At 36.5% G+C, this 21381-nt stretch overlaps 3 protein-coding genes across 6 annotated transcripts in view; 2 read left to right on the top strand and 1 right to left on the bottom strand.

Annotated features, from left to right (window-relative positions):
* The window catches only part of LOC119074885 (flotillin-2), a 148560-nt gene that overhangs the window by 69014 nt on the left and 58165 nt on the right, over positions 1-21381 (bottom strand). The window lies entirely within an intron of this gene.
* On the top strand, positions 2101-21267 carry LOC119074892 (retinol dehydrogenase 12-like). 3 transcript variants are annotated; one of them, XM_037181236.1, is made up of 6 exons: positions 2105-2492; positions 5174-5409; positions 6074-6359; positions 6422-6661; positions 7491-7500; positions 21239-21267. In XM_037181236.1, the coding sequence occupies exons 1-4, from the start codon at positions 2181-2183 to the stop codon at positions 6623-6625; spliced, it is 1038 nt and encodes a 345-aa protein (XP_037037131.1). In that variant the 5' UTR covers positions 2105-2180; the 3' UTR covers positions 6626-6661; positions 7491-7500; positions 21239-21267. The 3 variants fall into 3 exon arrangements, with proteins under 3 accessions (XP_037037132.1, XP_037037131.1, XP_037037133.1); XM_037181237.1 differs by lacking the exons at positions 5174-5409; positions 6074-6359; positions 6422-6661; positions 7491-7500; positions 21239-21267 and adding exons at positions 2585-2820; positions 3262-3547; positions 3600-3822 and having other exon boundaries at positions 2101-2492; XM_037181238.1 differs by lacking the exons at positions 2105-2492; positions 7491-7500; positions 21239-21267 and adding an exon at positions 4453-4985 and having other exon boundaries at positions 6422-6696.
* LOC119074875 (glucose dehydrogenase [FAD, quinone]) lies at positions 9543-18162 on the top strand. Its single transcript, XM_037181212.1, has 7 exons — positions 9543-9732; positions 9821-10003; positions 15023-15563; positions 15849-15894; positions 15956-16203; positions 16305-17445; positions 17514-18162. The coding sequence occupies exons 3-7, from the start codon at positions 15420-15422 to the stop codon at positions 17795-17797; spliced, it is 1863 nt and encodes a 620-aa protein (XP_037037107.1). The 5' UTR covers positions 9543-9732; positions 9821-10003; positions 15023-15419; the 3' UTR covers positions 17798-18162.

Genomic DNA, 21381 nt, shown 5'->3' on the forward strand with positions numbered 1-21381 from the left:
GATTTGTAATTAATTGGACATTGCCGGTCATACAATTTTCCAATGAATTATTGAATTAATAAAGTGCTCTGCATATTTTAAATGAAAAATGGGAAAATAATATTTTACCGACAGCAAATTTAACATAAAAATTGCATTTAAGAAGCATACCGTTTTATAACAAACAATTGTTGCTAACTAGGTCCCAGCTTATCAGGTCCTTTGAATGATGAAGTTATCAAAAGACATTGAAACATTCTTTTATTTTAACTTCAAACCTTTATTTTCAAACTGAAGAATGGCGCTGCTGGAATTCATTGAAAACGACTTCAAAATCAAACAATAAAATCGAAGGCATATATTAGTCAAAATAGTCATGGGGTCATAGAACTAACTGCATTTGAGAGACACCCTACTATACATTTCAGGTTCTGCTTTGAGCTTATAGCTGGATTACTAGCCCGAATTTTTTCAGTTCATGTTGTTGAAACAAACAATTGACATAAATCTACAATTGAACCAAATTAATGATGGTTTTCTTAAAATTAAAATAAATCGTTTAAGTACGCTACTTTCACTCGAAAGTAATTAGATACAAAACATTGTATCGTGTTGAGATTGCTTAAATTACAAGACTGTCATTTGACAGAAAAGAAAATAATGAACAAACATTTTAGACGAGAGACAGTGCATTCAATCTATATACGTTGCGTATGTGTACTTTGTTGGAAGTTTATTGTTTTGTCGAACAAGAACAAGAAATTTCCAATTTTCATTTACGACTTTACTTGTTTGGGAAGTACCAAAAAAAAACCTTCTACTGTAGACTTAGCAGACAGCATACTTATGTGCAGAAGAATAACAGAACAGTTTGAAGATTAGAATAACTTCACAACACCTATAAGGTTCTACTGATAATCTATAAAGATGTGAAGAGGAGAAGATGTACAGGTTAAAAGGAAATTTAATGAAATTAATTGATCGGCGACTAATGATGATCTTCTGATCGAAAACGTTTTTTTTTTAATTGTTACCATCTCACGACGACTTAATCCGCACATTATATACAGTGATTCATGGCTAACAACTCTTTTGCATTTGATTTATTTATTTATGTAAAGCTTAACTTTGCATGCTTATTCTAAAGGAGGTTCTTTGATTGGGTTATGGTTATGTACAGAACAGCTGATTTGTAATCTATTTTTCACTAGTGCGAATATTTGTTTACATCCAGTAGTGCGATTAAAGTAATGTGTAAATGGATTTTCATATGTATGTTTACGCACTAGTGCATAAAAGTGACGTTTATAATAATGAGGCCCACACTACTGTACATAAGTCTTATTCCTAACTTGTACCGTAATTGGAGGTTTGCGCATACGATGTATTGTGAATCTCGGCTTCGTCTCGAGTTGAATTTTTTAATATATTTTGCGTAAAATCTATATTTATAAATGTGTTTAGCCACACTATTAGGACTCGTAGATATACCTTTTGTAGCATCCCTAATTGGTGGAGGAAAGTGAAATTTCTTCTCAGTTCTGTCAGTACATTTTTATAATATTTTAACGTTGGCACGTTGAATAGAAAAGTTCGTTTCACTTTAAATGTAATTCATTTTCCAAACCGCACTCAATGCATAAATTGTATTGTTTAACCGTTTACTGTATTTCTGTTAATATTGTATCAAAAACTTGCGGTTTAAATTTGGTTTACCTGAAGGTTTTAATTGACTTTATCAAGAGTTTGATAATTTTTTTTCCTGGTCCAAAACAGAAACGAAAATGTTTCAAAAAGTTACCAAAATAGACGAGCCTAAATTTCATTCCTTTCTTGTTTCGATAGTAAACATATACCTTCAGACCTTCGTAGGTAATATTAGTTCGGGTATTTTTGATTCCATGAATGCTTACCTGCATCACGTTTGTGTAAGTAAGCAACCATTCACAAATTACTCACACTGACTGCGGTGTCTACCAAATTGTACACTTCGTAAATGCATTTTTGAATTTTTCTCCATACAATTTTGCCGAGAATTTTCCTCGTATGGCTGGTCTGAAACTCGAAATGTTTCGCATGCGTACTTTGTGAATGGTCCCCATCGGTATAGAATCGTTTGTAACCACTTTCAGTTAATGGAAATTCTAGCAGCAGTCGTGATAGTTATATTGTCTATTGGAATCTAAGAAATAAACGGAACAATGTGCAGTGCTTTCAGAAAGATACCTTTCGTTCAAAAAGCATTACAGTTGAAAACATTCACTGTCTTATCCACATGTGCTACATTCGATTTCTTCATATACAAACATTTCAAACGGAATAGCATTCAACGAGATGAAGAGGACATTAGTGGAAAGTGTGTGGTAGTGACCGGTGGTAGTTCAGGAATTGGAAGATCGTCAGCAAGAGAATTCGCTAAAAGAGGCGCAACCGTAGTGATAGGTGATGTGGATTTAAAGAATGGACAAAAGGTGGTGAACGAAATACGGCAACAGACTGGAAACAAGAATGTGGTATGGTCATTCTCTAAGTATTGAGCATACAAAGAGCTTAGAGTATGGGCGAAACATTCATATTATGGTTTCTCTTTTCGATCGATCAACAGAGTATCTTAAAACTGGATCTATCCGACATGGACTCTGTGGAAGAGTTTGCGAAAAACGTTTCAGCTAAGCATCCAAAAATTAAGATTCTCTTAAACAACGCTGGAATTGGTGGATCGAAAGACAAAAATATCATTACGAAGGACGGTTTTAATATTCACATCGCTGTTAACTACATGGGACATTTTCTGTTGACCAATCTACTGATGAAAAATCTACGAGCAGAGGAGCATTCAAGGTAAGAATCAAAAGATAATTGTGACACTCGTCTTCAAATTGAGAGTATTCCTAAAGACATGAGTTGTCTGAAAGTAATATTAATTGGCCGGGTTTTGTAAGTATATCAAGCCTCATTTGCAAGGTTCACAAGGTCGTTGAGGTATAAAAATAGTAATAAGTTCTTTAATTTATGCCGTATTCGTGCTTTTACCCGAATCGTAACTTGTAAATTAGTCAGCCATGAAGTTTATTGTAGTACTTTCGTGCTACAAAATTAAACAAAGTCGTGATAAGAGAGAAGCTGAAAACGCACAAGCAATTTTTCGTTGCTGAGATCGACAATAATGCTGTGTTTCGATTTGTAACAATGGAAAACGCAGCATAATTGTCGATCTCAGCACCGCCAAATTACTCGTGTGTCTTCGGCCTAATGAAATTTGGTCTCATGGGACTATTATAGGATCGTATCGACGACATCCACATTTATGCTGATGCAGGAACTCGATCTGGATGACATCAATATGGAAAAATCAGGATTCGGTCTCGATAATGGCCTACCGTACAGCAATACAAAGTATTGTCTCGCTCTGCTCACGAAGGAATTAGGAAAACGAAGCGGGGTCAACAGCTATGCATTCTGTCCGGGAATGGTAAACACACCAATTACGCATTCGCCAGACGTGGCCCCAGGTTTAAGATTTTTCTATCGAATAACGATGAGCTGGCTTTCAGTCACAGCCGATGAGGTAATTGAATTTTTCGTTACTGATCGGTTCATTATTCAGTTCTCATTACCAGGCCGCATCGGAATTCGTAATGTTCTGTGCTCTTGAGAATCGTATTAAAGGCGAAACTGGCATGGTGTATCGGTTCCGCAAGCATTTTCACAAAGCAAATAAGAATCTGGACGCTGACTTCGCTGAGCGTCTGTGGGATAAGAGTAGCGAGATGGTGCGATTGGATGAAAGATTAAGGAGATTCAATTGAAAGTTAAATAAACATAGAAGCTATCTGTCTTGAAGAGTGTTTTTAGTTTGTACATCCGCTGGCATATCCATGACCAGACCAGATATTGGAGCTACCGAAGTTATTTCTCTCTCTCGCTCGCACAATTTAGATGGAATCTCCTGCATATGAAAATTGAGGGCTAATTAAGATATTCGAACCACGTTTTCACTTTTATTTTATTTATCCGAACGAACAATAGAAAATACAAAGGGATGTTCACATCCAACCCGGGATGCCTCCAACTATATTTAGGCAACATGAAACGTTGTAACGAGAGTAGTCTGTTTTCGCTGGCATTTCTAAAAAAAATCTCCTACTTGTTCTAGCCAGCTCTGCCACCTGGAGATAACCGGGTTGTAATCATTCACGATTCTTCTCTGGATTATAATTAAAACTAATGATCAAAGTTAAGACATTCTCTGTTAGGGTACGAAATATTATCGGAAATGGATAAGCCGGGTGTTGAAAAAAAACGTCCTGCTTCGCTCACGAAAAGACAAGAATAACATCGATGTTTCAATCAAAACTAGAATATCATTTTTCTTATACAGTTACGTGAAAAGCAAGCTGCATCTCTGTCTTGATCTCTGTGCTATTCACAGCAGTGCAAATACTTGTTGACCATCAAGGAAAAAATGCATTCACTTCGCTAAGTCAACTAGTCTGAATAAATTATCTAACTCAATTAAATGTTTACGTGCACTGTACTTGATCTACAGATCGATTCCCCACTTGTTGCGCATGCTAATGATAATTAAATCTTTGAATTTCTGACAACTAGTTAGTATTACACCGTCGCGTCGCCCGTAACAAATGCAATTTCAATTGTAAATTTGATACAGGTTTAATAGTTGCACACTATTCCGGAAAGTAAAAACAAAAAGCATGCAGTTTGTGGAAACGATATGCTATCTGAAAACATTCATGGTAGTCGTCTTAAGTGGATGGTATGAGTTCGTCGTGTATAAACACTTTAGACGAAACCAAATTCAACGCAATGAAGAAGATATCCGAGGAAAATGTGTGGTAGTGACAGGCGGTAGTTCTGGAATTGGCAGATCATCGGCAAGAGAATTCGCACAACGTGGTGCTACGGTAGTGATTGGTGATGTTGATTTGGAGAACGGACAAAAAGTGGTGCAGGAAATACAGCAACAGACTGGAAACAAGAATGTGGTATGGTTAATGCGGATTTCTTCGCAGAATTATTATTCGGTTTTTCCATTCATATCGTAGTATAGTGTGATTCAAAGACCAACGCGTCCTCGAGGGTCTGGCGCTTCTATTTCGTCTATTAAATCTAATAGTCTCCTATGAAATCATAAAGCCAGAACTCAAACTAAAATTCATTGACTCACCTATAGAGTATCTTAAAACTGGATCTGTCCGACATGGACTCTGTGGAACAGTTTGCGCAAAAAGTTTCTGCTGAGCATCCCAGAATAAAAATACTCCTAAACAACGCAGGAATTGGAAGCTCAAAGGACGAAAATATCAAAACAAAAGACGGATTCAACATTCACATCGCTGTCAATTACATGGGGCATTTTCTGTTGACCAATCTACTGATGAAAAATCTCGAAGCAGAAACACATCCAAGGTAAAATTTTACTCTTTATAATTTAATAGGGTAAGCAGGTCAGTTACGACACGAGTGGTAAGAGGGTCAGTTACGACACTAGTCCCCGGTTTTATCTCTAAAGCACACATTAGGACATTAGTACAGGAGATTTTAGACCCCTTCAAAATTTAAGGAGCGTACGCTTTAGTCTTATCTGTCCGACGCGCAAGCCAGCGTGCGCACTATGAGAATGACCTCTTACCCGTTTAACCAAGTAACGCGTCGAGTAGATATAATGTAATTGATTTGATACTTGAGAGTGCCTATAATTGAAGAACAATATAGGCAACTTTTCCATTAAGATTACTTACAATTAAGCTCATGACGTTAAGAGCTTCATTAAGATTAAGAGATGTTTTATAAATGTTCGTTATTTGCCTTCTTTATCTGAAGGGTTTTTTTTGTAAATCAAGTTACCAGATTTTTTCGCTTCAATCTCATATCTGTAGTGGTCGCAAAACTTTATCCAGTAAATTCGTCCCATGTAACAAACAAGTTCAACAATCTCATCCCGATAGTGTAGTCAAAACAGTCAATTTCAAAGCGAGTACGTAGTCTACTTAGTCAGGATCTAGAACTTTGGATTGTCTCCATTACTTCTTGACAACAACAACAAAAAATTCAAAACCAAAATTAATTCCAGAATTGTAGTTACTCTATCGTCGTATCTCCTGCTGTCGAAACTCGATCTGAATGACATCAACATGGACAAATCGGGATTCGGTTTCAAGAATTCTCTGCCGTATTGCAACACAAAATACTGTCTAGCCCTATTCACTAGAGAACTAGGAAGACGAACGAAGGCTCATGCATATGCGCTGTGTCCAGGAATAGTCGACACTCCCATCAACAATTTAGACAACTTTTCGGGAACGTTAAGATTTTTTTACCGAATAGCATTGCGAACGGGAGCGTCATCAGCAAATGAGGTTTGATTGAAATGAATAATAAGCCAATACTGGCAAAAAATAACAATCAATTGTCCACGCAGGCTGCATCAGAATACGTGATGTACTGTGCACTGGACAAAACTATCCAAGACGAAACGGGACAAATTTATCGATTCAGGAAACATTTCAATAAAGCCAATGAGAAAGTAAATGCTGAATTGGCGAAAAGTCTGTGGGAGAAAAGCAGCGAGATGGTGCGACTAAATGAACGATTGGAACGAATAACCAAAAACACGTTAACATGATACTGTGTGCTTTCGTGTCCTGTTGATAGCATTAAACTTTCGCAAAAGTATTAATCTGAAAAACTATTTTTAAATTTTCTCGGGCACGCACGGTAGAACGAACATTCTTTATTTTATCAACTGTTAGCTGTTTCACGATTTGTGATTTCTGAGATGTACACTAGGGCTACTATCGTTAAATCGCTTCTAGTGATATAGAATCAAAGTCCTAGAACAAACGTTTTTCCTGTCGGTTAATGTAATAATCTCGCACATTTCGACAATTCAAACTGTCGCCTTATGACGGACTGACATGCACACAGACTCTATTAAACCCAAAAGTTGCGGCAGGACATAGAAAATGAACTTGGAAAATTAGTGGAGGCCATTAACAAACTACTACAGTGAGAAGGACGTGCCTCATACATTTTCGAAATTTTCTTTATATATTTGGTCGATTTGGTCGTACGCTCAGAAGAAAAGGTGAAGGTCTGAAATTCGTAATTTCTAGCGTATGTTTTTTGTCAATGGCCCCAAAAGTCGTCTCCACACACACATTTCCTTATAACATATTGTACAGCTATATATACAGCCATATCCTATACAGCTTTGTGTTCACCGATAAAATATCGGAGAAATCTTAGTTTCGGTCGAAAACTTTTACATGCTTATGTACGGTAAAGTGCGCTTACCGTCACTGTTTGTGACAGTGAAAATGAACTTACCGTACACAAGCATGTAAAATATCTTGCGTAGTTGCTTGTAAGTTATTGTTTAGGCTTGTGTGATTACTCAACTCGTCTTTGGCTCGTTCCGCAAATCTCACACTTTCCAAAAGAACAAACTTACAAGCAAAGACGCAGTATACTATCATGGTTCTGTTAGCAATATTTTCACAGTTTTCTTTTCCAATTTATCGTTAAGGTGTCTTCATTCATTATAATATAAAGGCGTTCGATTGACCTGATAAAGTAGTGAAGTGCTGACATAATTTCATCATTCAGCTGCTTGAAATTTTACAATATCGTTGATGATACGTGATGCTCGACACACAATCAGTGACACAACAAACAAAATCGAGAACGAATTTTTGTAAAATATTTCGGAGAGTACCCTGCTAAGTGGGACGATCGAAAACAGTAAAGAAAGTTACTACCTTTTCCCACTGGCTAAAAAAAATTAAAAATCTACTCTCATGCGAGGTGCGTGTCTTCATATCCAGGTACGTGTGAATTAAACTAATGCAGTGGCTGTGAGAATACTAAATCATAAACTGAAATTACGGTTTACCAGTGACTATGTGCGTGCACCACTGTCCGCAGCTTATGGAAGTCAAGTGTATCGTCACGAGAAAATAAAAACATTTCGATTTTCGATCTGATATGTTTAGGTCGAAAAGGAAAGTATTTCTCTGTAACATTATGCAACTGCAGAAAAAACACACCATTTCTCGATATCCACACCGAAATTGGTATCGCTCAACAATTTATTTGATTCGTATGTGATTTGAATATTTTGATTGAAAATTATGACAAAATCGTATTTGGGTAAGGAATTCAGTGCTGTTTTTTTTCCTCGCGTCACAATGTTTGTGTTAGGCTGTGATGTAATGTTCCACTTAACATTTTGGTATGTGGCGATGACTTAATTCACAATGATGGTGTTTTGTGACTTGCATATTTTGAGTATCCATTTCAACGGGTTTGTTGTTATAATTGAAAAATTTTCTTTTCAATTTCTTTTTCAATGGACTTTATGTAATTTTGCATTGAATTCTTGATTCGTATGGAATGGTTGAAGTACTAGAATCGGCCTTATAATGATGTTTCACTGAAAATAGCTACCGTTTTAGAATTTCTTACTAGTCTTATTCCTGCTCATTTCCGATTCCGATACATGTTAGAGAAAACGTTCTTACTAACTTTTAAAAAGCGAATTAGCTAAAAAAAAAGTTCCGTAGGAAAATAACTCTTTCTTACACAGTGCTTCCAGTTCCATATGGGCAAAAGAAAGAATTGCTCATGACGCCCGAGTCTGCAAAAAAAAAATATTTCAAATTCCCCCATTGACTTATATTCATTTTACCGCTGCTCGAACGGGTTTCAAACCCGCTTAACGCATAAAAAACTTAGTGCAATATAGATGCGAGATTTGAGAGAATAGATTAACTTTGTTATGCGTTGCAGGGCATAGTATCAACTGTCCCTGGGAGAGAAATTCTACTCATCATTTCGAAAATTAAAATGTTGTTTTGAGATTACGAGACCGAGAATCCAGCCGAGAATTCACAACAAAATTGGTCGACAACAAATAATCTCATGTCTTCTGTTGGTATTGTTAGATAGTCCGATTAAAATCAACTTGGTATAACAAGGGTACAGTTGATAGATCAACTTCGAAATCCAATTAGGTGGAATGTGTATTTGCGTGTGCATTAGCACAGAAACCGAAAAGATCAGATTGTTTTAATGACATAAGAAAACCTCTTGTTCGTTCATCGATAAATGTAATTACACACAAACACATAAATGCCACCTTGAAAAAAGGTAAGTTGCTGGATTCGATATAATACATGTTCCGGAGACCGAAGTCATATGCACAATAATGAAAGTAAAAACGCATAAACGAGTCTTTCCGTTTTTTATTAAGACTTTCCTCAACAAGAAAACGAACGAGTCTGTCACTGAACTCATATAATGCTGTTGATAAATACAATCACACAGATACAATAAATTAATACGAAGAAAAACCATAAGTTGTTGAAAGAAAGAAAAGACGACGAAGAAGAAATATGAAAACATTTCGATTCAACCTACCATACAACTCAATACATTTTGATATCATTTTTAATGTGAAACGAATGCCCACTATATACTCGAAAACCACTACTTTATTATTACATATACTTCAGTTTTGTGTTATGTTTGGAGCTGTTGTCTCAGTCATAGAGACGGTAAAGGTTTCGTGGTTCTTCGAAACGTTTTTACTTTTGCGGTGTGTGTAAAATTTTGTTGTTCGAAAAATTGTTATTTTTTCTGCATAATGTGCAATCTATTCGAACTGATCGGTTAGCTGGTTTTGGTGTTCGTAGTCTTGTGTCAGACTATACACATCTTGTATTGAAAGTGGTCGGTTTTTTTTACAATACCAGCGAAAAAGCTGTTCATCGGGAGATTAATTTAATTTTTTTTTTAACTTTTTCCAATCGGCAAACAGGACTTGTGGCTACGAAAATAATCGAAAGGTTGTTTAAAAAAACTTGGTGTTTCGCGTAAAAAATTTTTGTGAAAAAAAAACAGTTTGTTTGATAAGTTGAACTTGAATTTAACGCTGGCTCTATTTTTATGGATTATCTGACTATGGCAGACGAAATTACTGGATTATTTAATGAATAGCCTCGTAAGTACCAAGACGTAAGGTTTTGTTTTTATTACTCTAACTGCTACGCCTAGTTATTTCGGCATTTTCAGTCGTCTTAGATATCACTCATACAATTTTAGTCTTAGACGTTAAATAACCTCAATTTTTCTGTTAAGAAACCCTACGTTCTTTAACTGACAATCTTGATACAAGCAGGGCATTTAGGATGTCGTAGTAGAAATGAGCTGAGTGATTATTTGTTTCGCTAGGTGATATTAGCCTACAATAACAATAAACCAAATAGAACCAATTAACTTGCCTTACCAAGAGGTCGTTGAATTTCCTACAAATTTATCCTTTTCGAACAAAGTTTGAAAAATAAATTTGTTTTCCTCCTGAACTCAAGAAGAATGAGGTTTTAGGGCGATTTTATACAGACAAGGTGCAGTTGAAAACAATTAAAAACAATTACTGCGAACATATTGAAGAACAGCATGCTGACTCATAAGCAGTACCTTCGAAATTCAAAATCTGTTCTAACTGCTACTGTGTCGCCTACGTCTAACAACTCATTCTTCACATTAATGAAAGCTTAACTATCAAGGAGTAGAGTGCTTACTTGAGCAAGAGGAAGGCTGTTCTCATGACATGACACTGTAGCCATTTTCCAGTTAATGAATCATCCAGTCGACTGGATCGATCGTATGATTCCCTAGTTTACTTTCACAATTCATTTGTATTTGCAATTCATTGATCGGAAAGGACTTTGCATCATTCCGGCAAAAGAAATAAATTTTTTTAATAATTCGATGCCCTACAAGAAATTATTCATTTAACATTCACCTTAGCATAATAACCATATAAAATTGATCAATCACCGAAGAAACCACACACACTCACCACACATGAGCACGGTACAAAATATTTGGTTTGGCTTTTAAGTTGAAATGCAAAGAAAGTGAATTTATTTCAACCATTTTCTGTATACCAAAGGTGTTATGTAGGAACGCACATCCATTAGAGCAGGTATTTGGAGATCATTTGCAATAAAAGTTAAGTGTGTTTTGTAATTAATTAGCACTTTTAAAGTGAAAACGAATTGAATTATTTTATAACCACAACCAAAGAAGATCAATCAATGCTACCATGAGTCTCTGGGATGATTATAATAATAAAATGGTATGATGAAGGCTTCATATTAGTCTATTTGTTGATTTGATTTTTTTTTTGTCTGTGTGTCATGCATGTCACCTCTAATGATGATTATATGAGATCATTAAATTTTTAGAAGCGTAACACATGAACTGCCCACTTTCATTCAATGGTATTTGACGACTGCTTTGAGACAAATGGTTCAATTGATTCGAATCAAATGCTCGCATTGATTTAACAGGGAAAAAATCCTTAAAGCAAACCACGAATTCCGTGACTAGTATGAAATTGCTTAGAATAGACCTCTTCTTAAAGTTCACAAAACCAGAAGAATGACGAAAAGAAGTTGAAATGACCTCACTAGCGAAACAAAACCATTAAGGTGATGATATAATCACTAATGCAATCATTCAATCAGAGGAATAAAAATTGAAAAATTGAGTGAATTTTGTTGATCCGAGACGAAGCGGAGTTTTGTAATGTATTTCACATGCTTTTGTTTTCCCTAGAGTCGAATGCATAGAGTTTTCGTGTGAAGTTTGTCAACAGACACAGTAAAACGAGCTTTTCTTTTTTTCCCTCAATATTTGTAATGGATTTTACATGCTGAGGGCGTCGAAAATACTGCTCAAAATATGAAAAGTACGGTTTTCGAAGAATGTACTATTGTACTATGTAAACTACTGTTACATGTTAGGGCCGTCGAAAGTTCCTGAAATCCGATCATGTAAAAGTGACTCCAATGTGGTCCAGTGGTTGAGTTTTGGACTCAACAACTCTAAGAAATTTGATGAAATCATGATTGTATAGAGCGGCACCTGTTGTAATAACATTCAATCGTTAATGGTTCCTTTGGATCAAAAAAATGTAATCCGCAACCATTCAATAGGAAGTAGCAATCACAAGGGCTCATCATTTATGGGCTAACTTGTAGTTATCACTATCAAGGAATTATTGTTCTCGGTTAGCGATACCTCTTGATAATTCGTGACATTCAAGGAAATTTCTGTTGTAGGAATGGTTGCTGCGGTAACAGAAACGCCACCAACATTCCCATAAAGTAGTCACACCTTCTCATTAAAAGGGGTCTAGTGACATGAGTTTGGAAAAGGTGAAATCTTTCTGCTGCTTTGTCTGCTGTTTTGCTTGATTTACTTTCGAAGCAATTGAAGTAAAGCTCATCTTCAAAATGAGGAATACAAAAAAAATATGTTTCAATAGACAAGCCATAGACGAGCAATAAAACTCTTTTAGTGCTTCAAAATTCTTTAATTTTACTTTCTTTCGCATAAATCTCTCGATTATATTCATACCATAATGGCGGTGTAACACAGACATCACGCATTATTTATTTAAAAGGCATTTATTTTTATTATACTTTAAAGTTCAGTGTCGTTTTGTTGCTACAGTTTGTGCGCGCACCGCACACACTTCAAAGCATCGAAGCAAATACTACCTCATCTTTTTCGTTGAAAAGTGAAAAATAATTGCATTTTATAATAAAATACTTGATTGCGTTGTTCATTGAGTCAACGGCAACATTGTATTGAATACCAAATTGAGCCTTAACTTTCTACGGTTCTCGTATTTCGATTCGGCATTCGAATTTCAAACGTTGTTTATTGTCTAAAATATTGCTCTGCGATCATTTATTAGAAGCAATGCATGGTTGGGAGGGGAGATAGAAATGGAGATCAGGCGCACGCGTGAATAATTCATTCATAAAATTCAAAACAAATTTAGAATTTAGCGCCATGATGTTTCAATCACTCCGTGTACGGATAGATCAATTAAACTTTTTATGTTATTGAACGTTCCACATCGTTTTCAGCGTTCTCAATGTAGAGTACTGATTCACATCACAAGCATAATTACGACGAACGAATTGAAGGAACTTCAGCAACAGAAGTAACAGATTTAATGATTTGTCATGATCTCAGTCGCATACAATTTTTAAAAAGTCGTCACTCTGTCATTCAACACACTTCCTTCCCTTTCTAGGTGAAAAACGAAATTATGAGCAAATACCCCACCGTGACCTACTTGATAATATAATTTATGTAAACAGATTTTAATTTTAACAAGATACTGAAATTCGATTGGATCACATCACCAGCGAAAACCAGTTACTTATATGTCCCATTCAGTGTACAAAAACATTTTATTACAAAAAAAAAAAAAAATTGTAAAATACCCAAGAAAAACCAATAAACTGGTCATAATTCATTGTAAATATTGAATTTTGTAATTGTCTTCAATGCTATTGAGGATTGGTTGGTACATTCTTTGGGATAGCGTTTTGCGACATATTGCGCGAAAGATAAAAAATTCATAAAACGTGTGAACCAGTTTTGATGGTTGGAAATATTGGGAACTTCTTTACGTTCTTGCAACATTGATAAGAGTAGCAACGTAGAAAAGAAAATTGAGAGGATCGTTCCCATTTGAAGCGCACACCAAATTCCGCGTGGGGAAATTTTGTTTTCTTCCCGGTATTCGAGTCAAATTTCCCGGTATCTAAAATCGTATCAGGATACCGCGGATAGCGTGAATTTCCACACGCGCCAAATTCATTGTTGAAGGACTCAGCATAACAGACTATCGTCAGTACCACGGTTTTATAGTTCAATCCTAACGAATAGTGAACGACATAAACACAGTGGGAGTTGCGGGAATCGGTAATAATTTGTACAATGGCTCGTCATTAACGATAGGTACAATCCCATATTTAAAAAAAATCGAACTCTCGAAGATTGTCCTGATCAGTAAATGGATGATACGAATAAACCCGATAGAATGAACGTTTTAGGTCTGCATTTTTAAAAACGACAAGTCCAAAAGAATTTAATGTTTAACTCTTTTTCGCTCGAGTTGGTATTTCCTTTTTGTCTCAACGTGAACACAACGTTTTTTGAGTAGTGCAATGTGCGAACATTCGTTTTTGTTCACGATAATGACAAGATAACTAAATGTAACAAATCAGCAAAATCATAAAAGAGAACGGGGACAAGTCAATAGTTATTTAATGCAACCGAGTGATAAATGCTTTTTTAGACACTAGATGAGTAGACGTCGTTTAGGAAAAACGTTGTTCCTAACTTATGCTAAAAGGCTTTTTTAGCGAATTCGATTCCAGCACTCGCATCCGGCTCGAGCTGGAAACCTCTCATCAAAAAGCATTTTAGCATGCGTTAGGAAAATAACTATTTCCACTGAATTGTCCATTCTCAGAGCGAGGACTATGCCATTTTCTCAACGCATTTTCGCAACGTGTAAACATGAAAATAGCTACTGTATTCAACCTCGACCGATTAATTGCAATTACTCTTATTAAACGGACTACGTATACGCATTCATATTCAAATAATTAAAAAAGATTTCAAGAATGTGAACTACTTTTATAGAGTCAAACAACCGTGTAATGCACCAACAACAAAACAGGTTCACAAAATTACCAAGAATGTCATAGGTTAACGCCGATATTTATGTTTTATCTTTTCAACATAACAATTTGTTAAGTACTTTCATCGTCTGTTCATGCATTGAACTCTTTTATCCGATGAGGCAATAGATATTTTGTTTGGCTTTCATTACGCCACACCTTGATGACTGGTGATGGTGAAGTAATAAAGATTTAATTTTCTTAATAGACATGTCAGGAGATCTAGGTATTCACATTAGGTGATAAATTGACTAGTCGCTTGATTGCATAATTTACTGAAATTAGAGTGGCATGGAGATTCTCCATTGGCGAATTTGATTAAAAGACTTTAATTTATAGAAAAGATACAGGAAGTATAAAGGTTAAATCTTGTTGATCTTAGTCTAGAAGAAGCAGACGTATTTACAGCTGCCAAAAGAACATATTTGATCTCCTTATCAATCACTTTTTTCCCTTCTTTACAGCTTAATGAATGGTCACATACAATGGGCCAAGAGAAATCATTGCCGGACCGGTGTAATACTTCTCAAGACTACCATTCAACAGCAACGACCATTCAACGACCACCATCTCGAGCACCGTCTACAGCGACGACAAAATCCTCAAGGTCAACCTATTCGACAGCCGAAAAACAGGCGAAATATCTCAAAGAACAATTGTACATAAAATCGTATCTAGACATTGTAGAACAAGATCAAACAGCTAAAACTCATTTTCAACCGGCCAAACCAGGCATTCGTAATTATACGCCAAAAATTTACGTGGACAAGCCACGGCAGAAGGACGTTGATGTTTGGATATAAAAATTTAAAGATTTCGTTTTAGTGTTTTTTTGATTGAAAGAAAAGCGAGGAAAAGAAAATGAGTTTTGCATTAACATCGATAGCATCGTTGGCGGCCGGACCAGTGACAATGTTAGGTTTAATTCCGATACTTGCGATCGGTATGAATTATTATCGGTATCAAAGTGTCGATCCGGAAGGGCGACCAATCGACGCGACAAAGGTGAGTGGATCATGTTTGCTTTATGTTAGGTTGAGGAGACACAACCTGTTTTAAGAAAACTATTTGGTCGAAGTATATGTCAATGTCACAAACTTAGAAGAACAGCAGAAAAGAATGAGAAACTAGAGACCTTTGGTCCACTGAAACTCGAAGTTTTTCGTTCGAATTAGAAGCTTTGCTCGGTTTATCAGCTTGTGACTTCGCGGTAAACGTATACAAAAATCAAACTTCCAGTTGCTTTATGACAATCAGACTCACAAATAGCGCCCTCCAATTTTTTTACAGATTCGTCGACATTATGACTTCATTGTGGTCGGTGCTGGTTCTGCAGGTATTTATACAGAAAAATAATTAGACCAAAACGAACTTAGAATTCTCATTCAACTATACAGGTGCGGTGATGGCATCACGTTTATCAGAACACAGAAACTGGTCGGTGTTACTAATAGAGGCCGGTGGTGATGAAACCGAAATATCTGACGTTCCAGCACTCGCTGGCTATCTTCAGTTGACGGACTTGGATTGGCAATATCAAACTGCGCCGCCGGATAATCGAGCCTACTGTCAGGCGATGATAGGTGACAGATGCAACTGGCCTCGTGGAAAAGTGATGGGCGGTTCCAGTGTGCTGAATGCAATGGTATTTCATTTGAATTACTTAGAGACGTGATAGAGGAAGAGACTTCTTTTGAAATCGAAACAAATGTCTTCTGTTGGTTTTTAATCGATTTTCTGTTGTAGGTTTACGTTCGTGGTAATAAAAGGGACTACGACTATTGGGAGGAGCAAGGCAATCCAGGCTGGAGTTACAACAACGTTTTGTACTATTTCAAAAAGTCAGAAGACAATCGAAACCCGTATCTGAACCAAGGAAAATATCATGGTACTGGAGGATATCTTACTGTGCAAGAATCGCCATGGCGAACCCCATTGTCATTAGCTTTTGTAAAAGCTGGAACGGAATTGGGCTACCTGCACAGAGATTGTAATGGCGAAGAACAGACTGGCTTCATGTTGACACAAGCAACGCTAAGACGTGGTACAAGATGCAGCACTTCGAAGGCGTTTCTACGACCCGTTCGACAACGGAAAAACTTGGATATTATCATGCGTTCACAGACAACAAAAATTTTGATCGATTCTAACAACCGCGCTTATGGCGTTGAATTTATGAGAAATGGACGGTTGGAGTCAGTCTATGCAAAAAAGGAAGTAATTCTATCAGCGGGAGCAATCAACAGTCCTCAATTGTTGATGCTCAGCGGTATCGGTCCAAAAGAACACTTACGGGAGCATAACATTCCAGTTCTGGTTGATTTACCAGTCGGTCACAATCTTCAAGACCATGTCGGATTAGGTGGTTTGACCTTTGTCGTCAACGAACCCGTTACATTTACGAAGGCGAGATTTCAAACCGTTCCCGTTGCCATGGACTATATTCTGAATGAACGAGGTCCGATGACAATGCACGGAGTGGAAGGCGTGGCTTTTGTCAATACAAAATATGCTGACCCATCAGGCCTATGGCCAGACGTTCAGTATCATTTCGCACCGAGCTCAATCAGCTCCGACGGTGGAGAGCAAATTAGGAAAATATTAAATCTTCGCGATGGCGTGTACAATACGGTCTACAAACCGCTTGTCAATTCAGAAGCATGGACAATATTGCCATTGTTATTGCGGCCGAAAAGTTCCGGCTGGGTTCGACTGCGCAGCAACAATCCGCTGCATAAACCGATAATCGAACCGAATTACTTTGCCCATCGTGAGGACATCGATGTTCTGGTCGAAGGCATTAAGATAGCAATTAACATTTCTGGAACGCCAGCAATGCAACGTTTCGGATCACGTCCACACTCAATACCCTTTCCCGGATGTCGGCGTAAGTTTTGTTTTGCAATTTAAATCAGTAATCGATGTAGTAAGTGAAGAATCGACGTCTAATTTCAGATCTTGAATTCATGTCGGATGCATACTGGGAATGTTCGTTGAGGCAGTTCACATTTACCATTTATCATCCAACCGGTACATGTAAAATGGGACCAAATTATGATGAGAAAGCGGTTGTGGATCCACGGCTACGCGTATATGGCGTATCGGGTCTTCGAGTTGTGGATGCTAGTATTATGCCAACGATTATCAGCGGAAATCCGAATGCACCGACAATAATGATTGGTGAAAAGGGCGCAGATTTGGTGAAGGAAGATTGGGGCATTAGGAAAATCGGTGGATGAAATTCTAGTTTTACTGAACGACCTTTGAATGATGGAATCTTTGTATAACCATTTATCAGCACAATGCGTCCCGAACGGTGGCCCCCGTGCGTGCTTTACTCAGATAGAGAAGCTACAATTATGCTACCCATTTTGTGGTAATGTTGTAAATACTTTTGTTTTTGTTAATTAGTTCATAATGTGCCTTCAATACAAGCGACAAACTTTACGTTAAAAAACGTGGCTGTACGTTAGAATTGCTCCTATGTGATAATGAAAATTTTACCATTTAAATTAGCTGATAAGACGAAACCAATTTTATTGTTGAAATAAATGAAGCTGTCGTTTCTAAAATGAGAGACTGTCACATTGTAGATTGTTTGTTGAACTAATTGTAACTTTCTACCTTCTAACAATGACAGTACTAACAGTAACAAGGCTAGGTATGGAGGCCCCTTCATCGATAAAATCCCTGGTCACTGTTAGGGATCATACCTTATGACAATAAAACAATAAAAGAAAAATTTGTCCTCTCAATCATCTCACGCAAGACCACCAACATCTGACTACTGATTATGACTCTGACCCTGACTCTTTCCTAAAGAGAAACAGATTAGATACAAGACAACACTAACACCGATATGAAGACCGTAAGGAACGACAATCATAAATGTCATAGGACCTGGCCACACTCCCACACTTCGAGTCTAATCTAACAGTCTTTTTACGGTTGATGCCCAATTACGCCTCAAAAAATACAATTACTCGTTTCAGGTATAACTGATATTTCGCCTGAATGTAGGCAAGTAACATGTACCCAAATTCATTTGGTATACGTTATGTATACCGCAACCACTCAAATTATGAAGCCTGAGTGAACTGAGTGATTTTGGCAAAATGCTGCTGATTTGCTGCTTCTAGCTCATAAGTTATGGGGGATTATCGACCAATAATAGTAGACATAATGTGTTTACAGCTCTGATCGAGGGGTGGATGCAGGAGGAAAATCCTTTGTCAACCAAAGGCTCTCACGGCTCGCTCACGGTGTACTTTTTGTTGAGTGGAGACCATACTTCAGTGCTTCCTAGTCTATAATATTTTAGCACAAAATTTGAATTTGCTAAGGCGTATTCAAATTTTGCGCCAAAATATCATAGACTGGAAACACTTAACTAACTGGGAACTGGGAACTGGAAACATCGATGACTTTTAAAACTGTTAAAAAATGTGTGTTTTTTCGAATGAACCAACTGTGGAAACTCATTTGATCAGAACATTCTACACATCGAAGAAAACAAAAAAAATGGAAGTCATCCAAACGTGAAAAGAAAATCTTTAAAAATCGGTAAAAAACAATGAAAATCCCCAGAGGATTTTCTTTTGTCTACGAACCTTACAAATATCTACTCCTCGGCTCTGATCAGAAAATTTCTTTCTTTCTCGATCCAGTTGTTCTGATCAAACGAGTTCTGCAATCATTCGCAAACTTTAGTCATCTGTTTTATCGACGACGAAAAAGCATTGAGTTCTGTAATATCTTGAAGCAAAAGACTTTGGTAGCAAATACTGGGCGATCAATGACGATAAACCGTTACAGTAACTGCTTGTAAAAGGTTAACGTGAACTTACGCATCTTATTTCCATTTTTTTATATTTTTAAAAAATTCTATGAGTAAGAGTAAGCATCTAGCGACAAAATCATTAAATCTATTACTTCATCAGTGTAAATGTTAAATGGGAAACCTAGAACGTAAGTCAGCGATCAAAAATAAAATAAAATTCAATATTCGACCCACCCTAGTACCTATTTAACTTCGTATGTCTTATTCGTGTAGGCATATTTGTCTAGTGTGTATTGACACCGACTAATTACTATTTAGTGAATCAAATAATGGATTTTTCTAGCTACCTGGTGAAATATGTAAACAATTTCAAGTTTCCCAAAAATTTTCACCGTAAGATACCTTGTGTCAACCTCATTTTTTTCAAGGCAGTCCACTCTTTATCAAATTTTATGTAATCCCCTTCATGTAATCATCACACACTGTTTACAAAACTATTAACATTTTCGACATAATTAACAATCCTACAGCTTGTGAAGATTTGAATAATTACCCGAAATTATTAGATAAACCGAATGTTCATTGTCTTCCGTTTACCTTCGCCAAATTAAAGTGTACATCTTATACATGCGATGAGAACGAGATTGTTGACTGTTAGAAATTTACCTGAAACGAAAAAATAAAATAAAAATTAGTCGACGAAATTAACACTATTTGCATAACAACGAAGAAGAAGAAAAAAATGAAAAAAAGAAATGGCACAGATTCAGTTTCATAATTGAGTCCATCGCCGCAACAACAAATGTATTACTGAAGATGTGGGTAGCCGTGAAGATACATCGAAATTAAATTATTTATTTCTTTTCGTTTAGATTGCGCAACACTTTCTCTTTGCATATTATCGCAAAATGGTTTCGTTGTTTTGAATTTAAGAATTAGCTGTACCGAGCGCCGGATTGTTTTTCGTCGAGGTGAAATTAAAATTCAACCGACTTTATATGCGATGATGTAAGTGTCTCAAATGCGATATTATGCAATTTGGTGTTGTTTGTGTATGAATTTTTTTTAATTAGGTGGAACAACGGAATGTATTTTGTTACACGATCGAAAGGATGGATTATTTCTGAGGGAAAATTATTCCATTTAAAGTTTAATTGGTGGAGCTATTTTAATGTTGCGTAATGGACAAGTACAATTTCTTAGAAAATTAAGTACCTTGAGATCCATTTCATTTAAATTTTTTATTTAACATGTCGTTACGTCTCACTTGTTTAAACTTTCTGTGAAGGGCATACAAACCTTCTGTCAAGGACATATTCATTTAAACTCAGAGGCAAACTGGTGTTAAAATTTGGCTACGCTATTGTAACTCGGAAGTTGGCAACTTGTTTCCAAACTGAAATGATCAGATATTTGACTCGAGAATGCCTCGGTATGCTCCATTCTAGAATAAAAGTTCCTAGTTCTAAGTGGGAAAGATGGCGAATTAACGTACTAGAGGTACTACTTCCACTTTGACATAAAAAGATTTTCGACACCCGATAACCGACTAAAATCCATAGCTAGGCTAATTGCAACCTTTCCGTGATCCTGTATCATGATCTCACTCCACCGTCTTATGCACTTGATAAAGGACCACTTGAGTACATGAAAGTCAGTTCTTACTCTGATAAAGAATTTTGAATGTTTATACAAGCGAGTTCATTATCAAACATTCTGCCTCGCTAACGTTTTATACAATACAAACACAAACTCTCTTTAAAATACACATTTTTTTTTTGATTGGATGTTACTTCCTCGTTGACATAACAAGTGCTTTATGTTTGCATTTTTCTATTCATCTTCATGAAAGATATTATCTTTGGGATAATGAGACTCTGTTGTGTGAATGTCATATCTTTTTACTTTGTACTTTAAGTAATATTTGTGAATAATACATGCGTTATGCATTTGAAGTGTATTTACTTCACACATTATCAAACGTTTTTCAGACCATAATTATCTTTCAATTATTTACCTTCCGTTTGAGTAAGTTCATTTATC

Source organism: Bradysia coprophila, unplaced genomic scaffold, assembly GCF_014529535.1.
Source record: "Bradysia coprophila strain Holo2 unplaced genomic scaffold, BU_Bcop_v1 contig_151, whole genome shotgun sequence".
NCBI lineage: Eukaryota > Metazoa > Arthropoda > Insecta > Diptera > Sciaridae > Bradysia > Bradysia coprophila.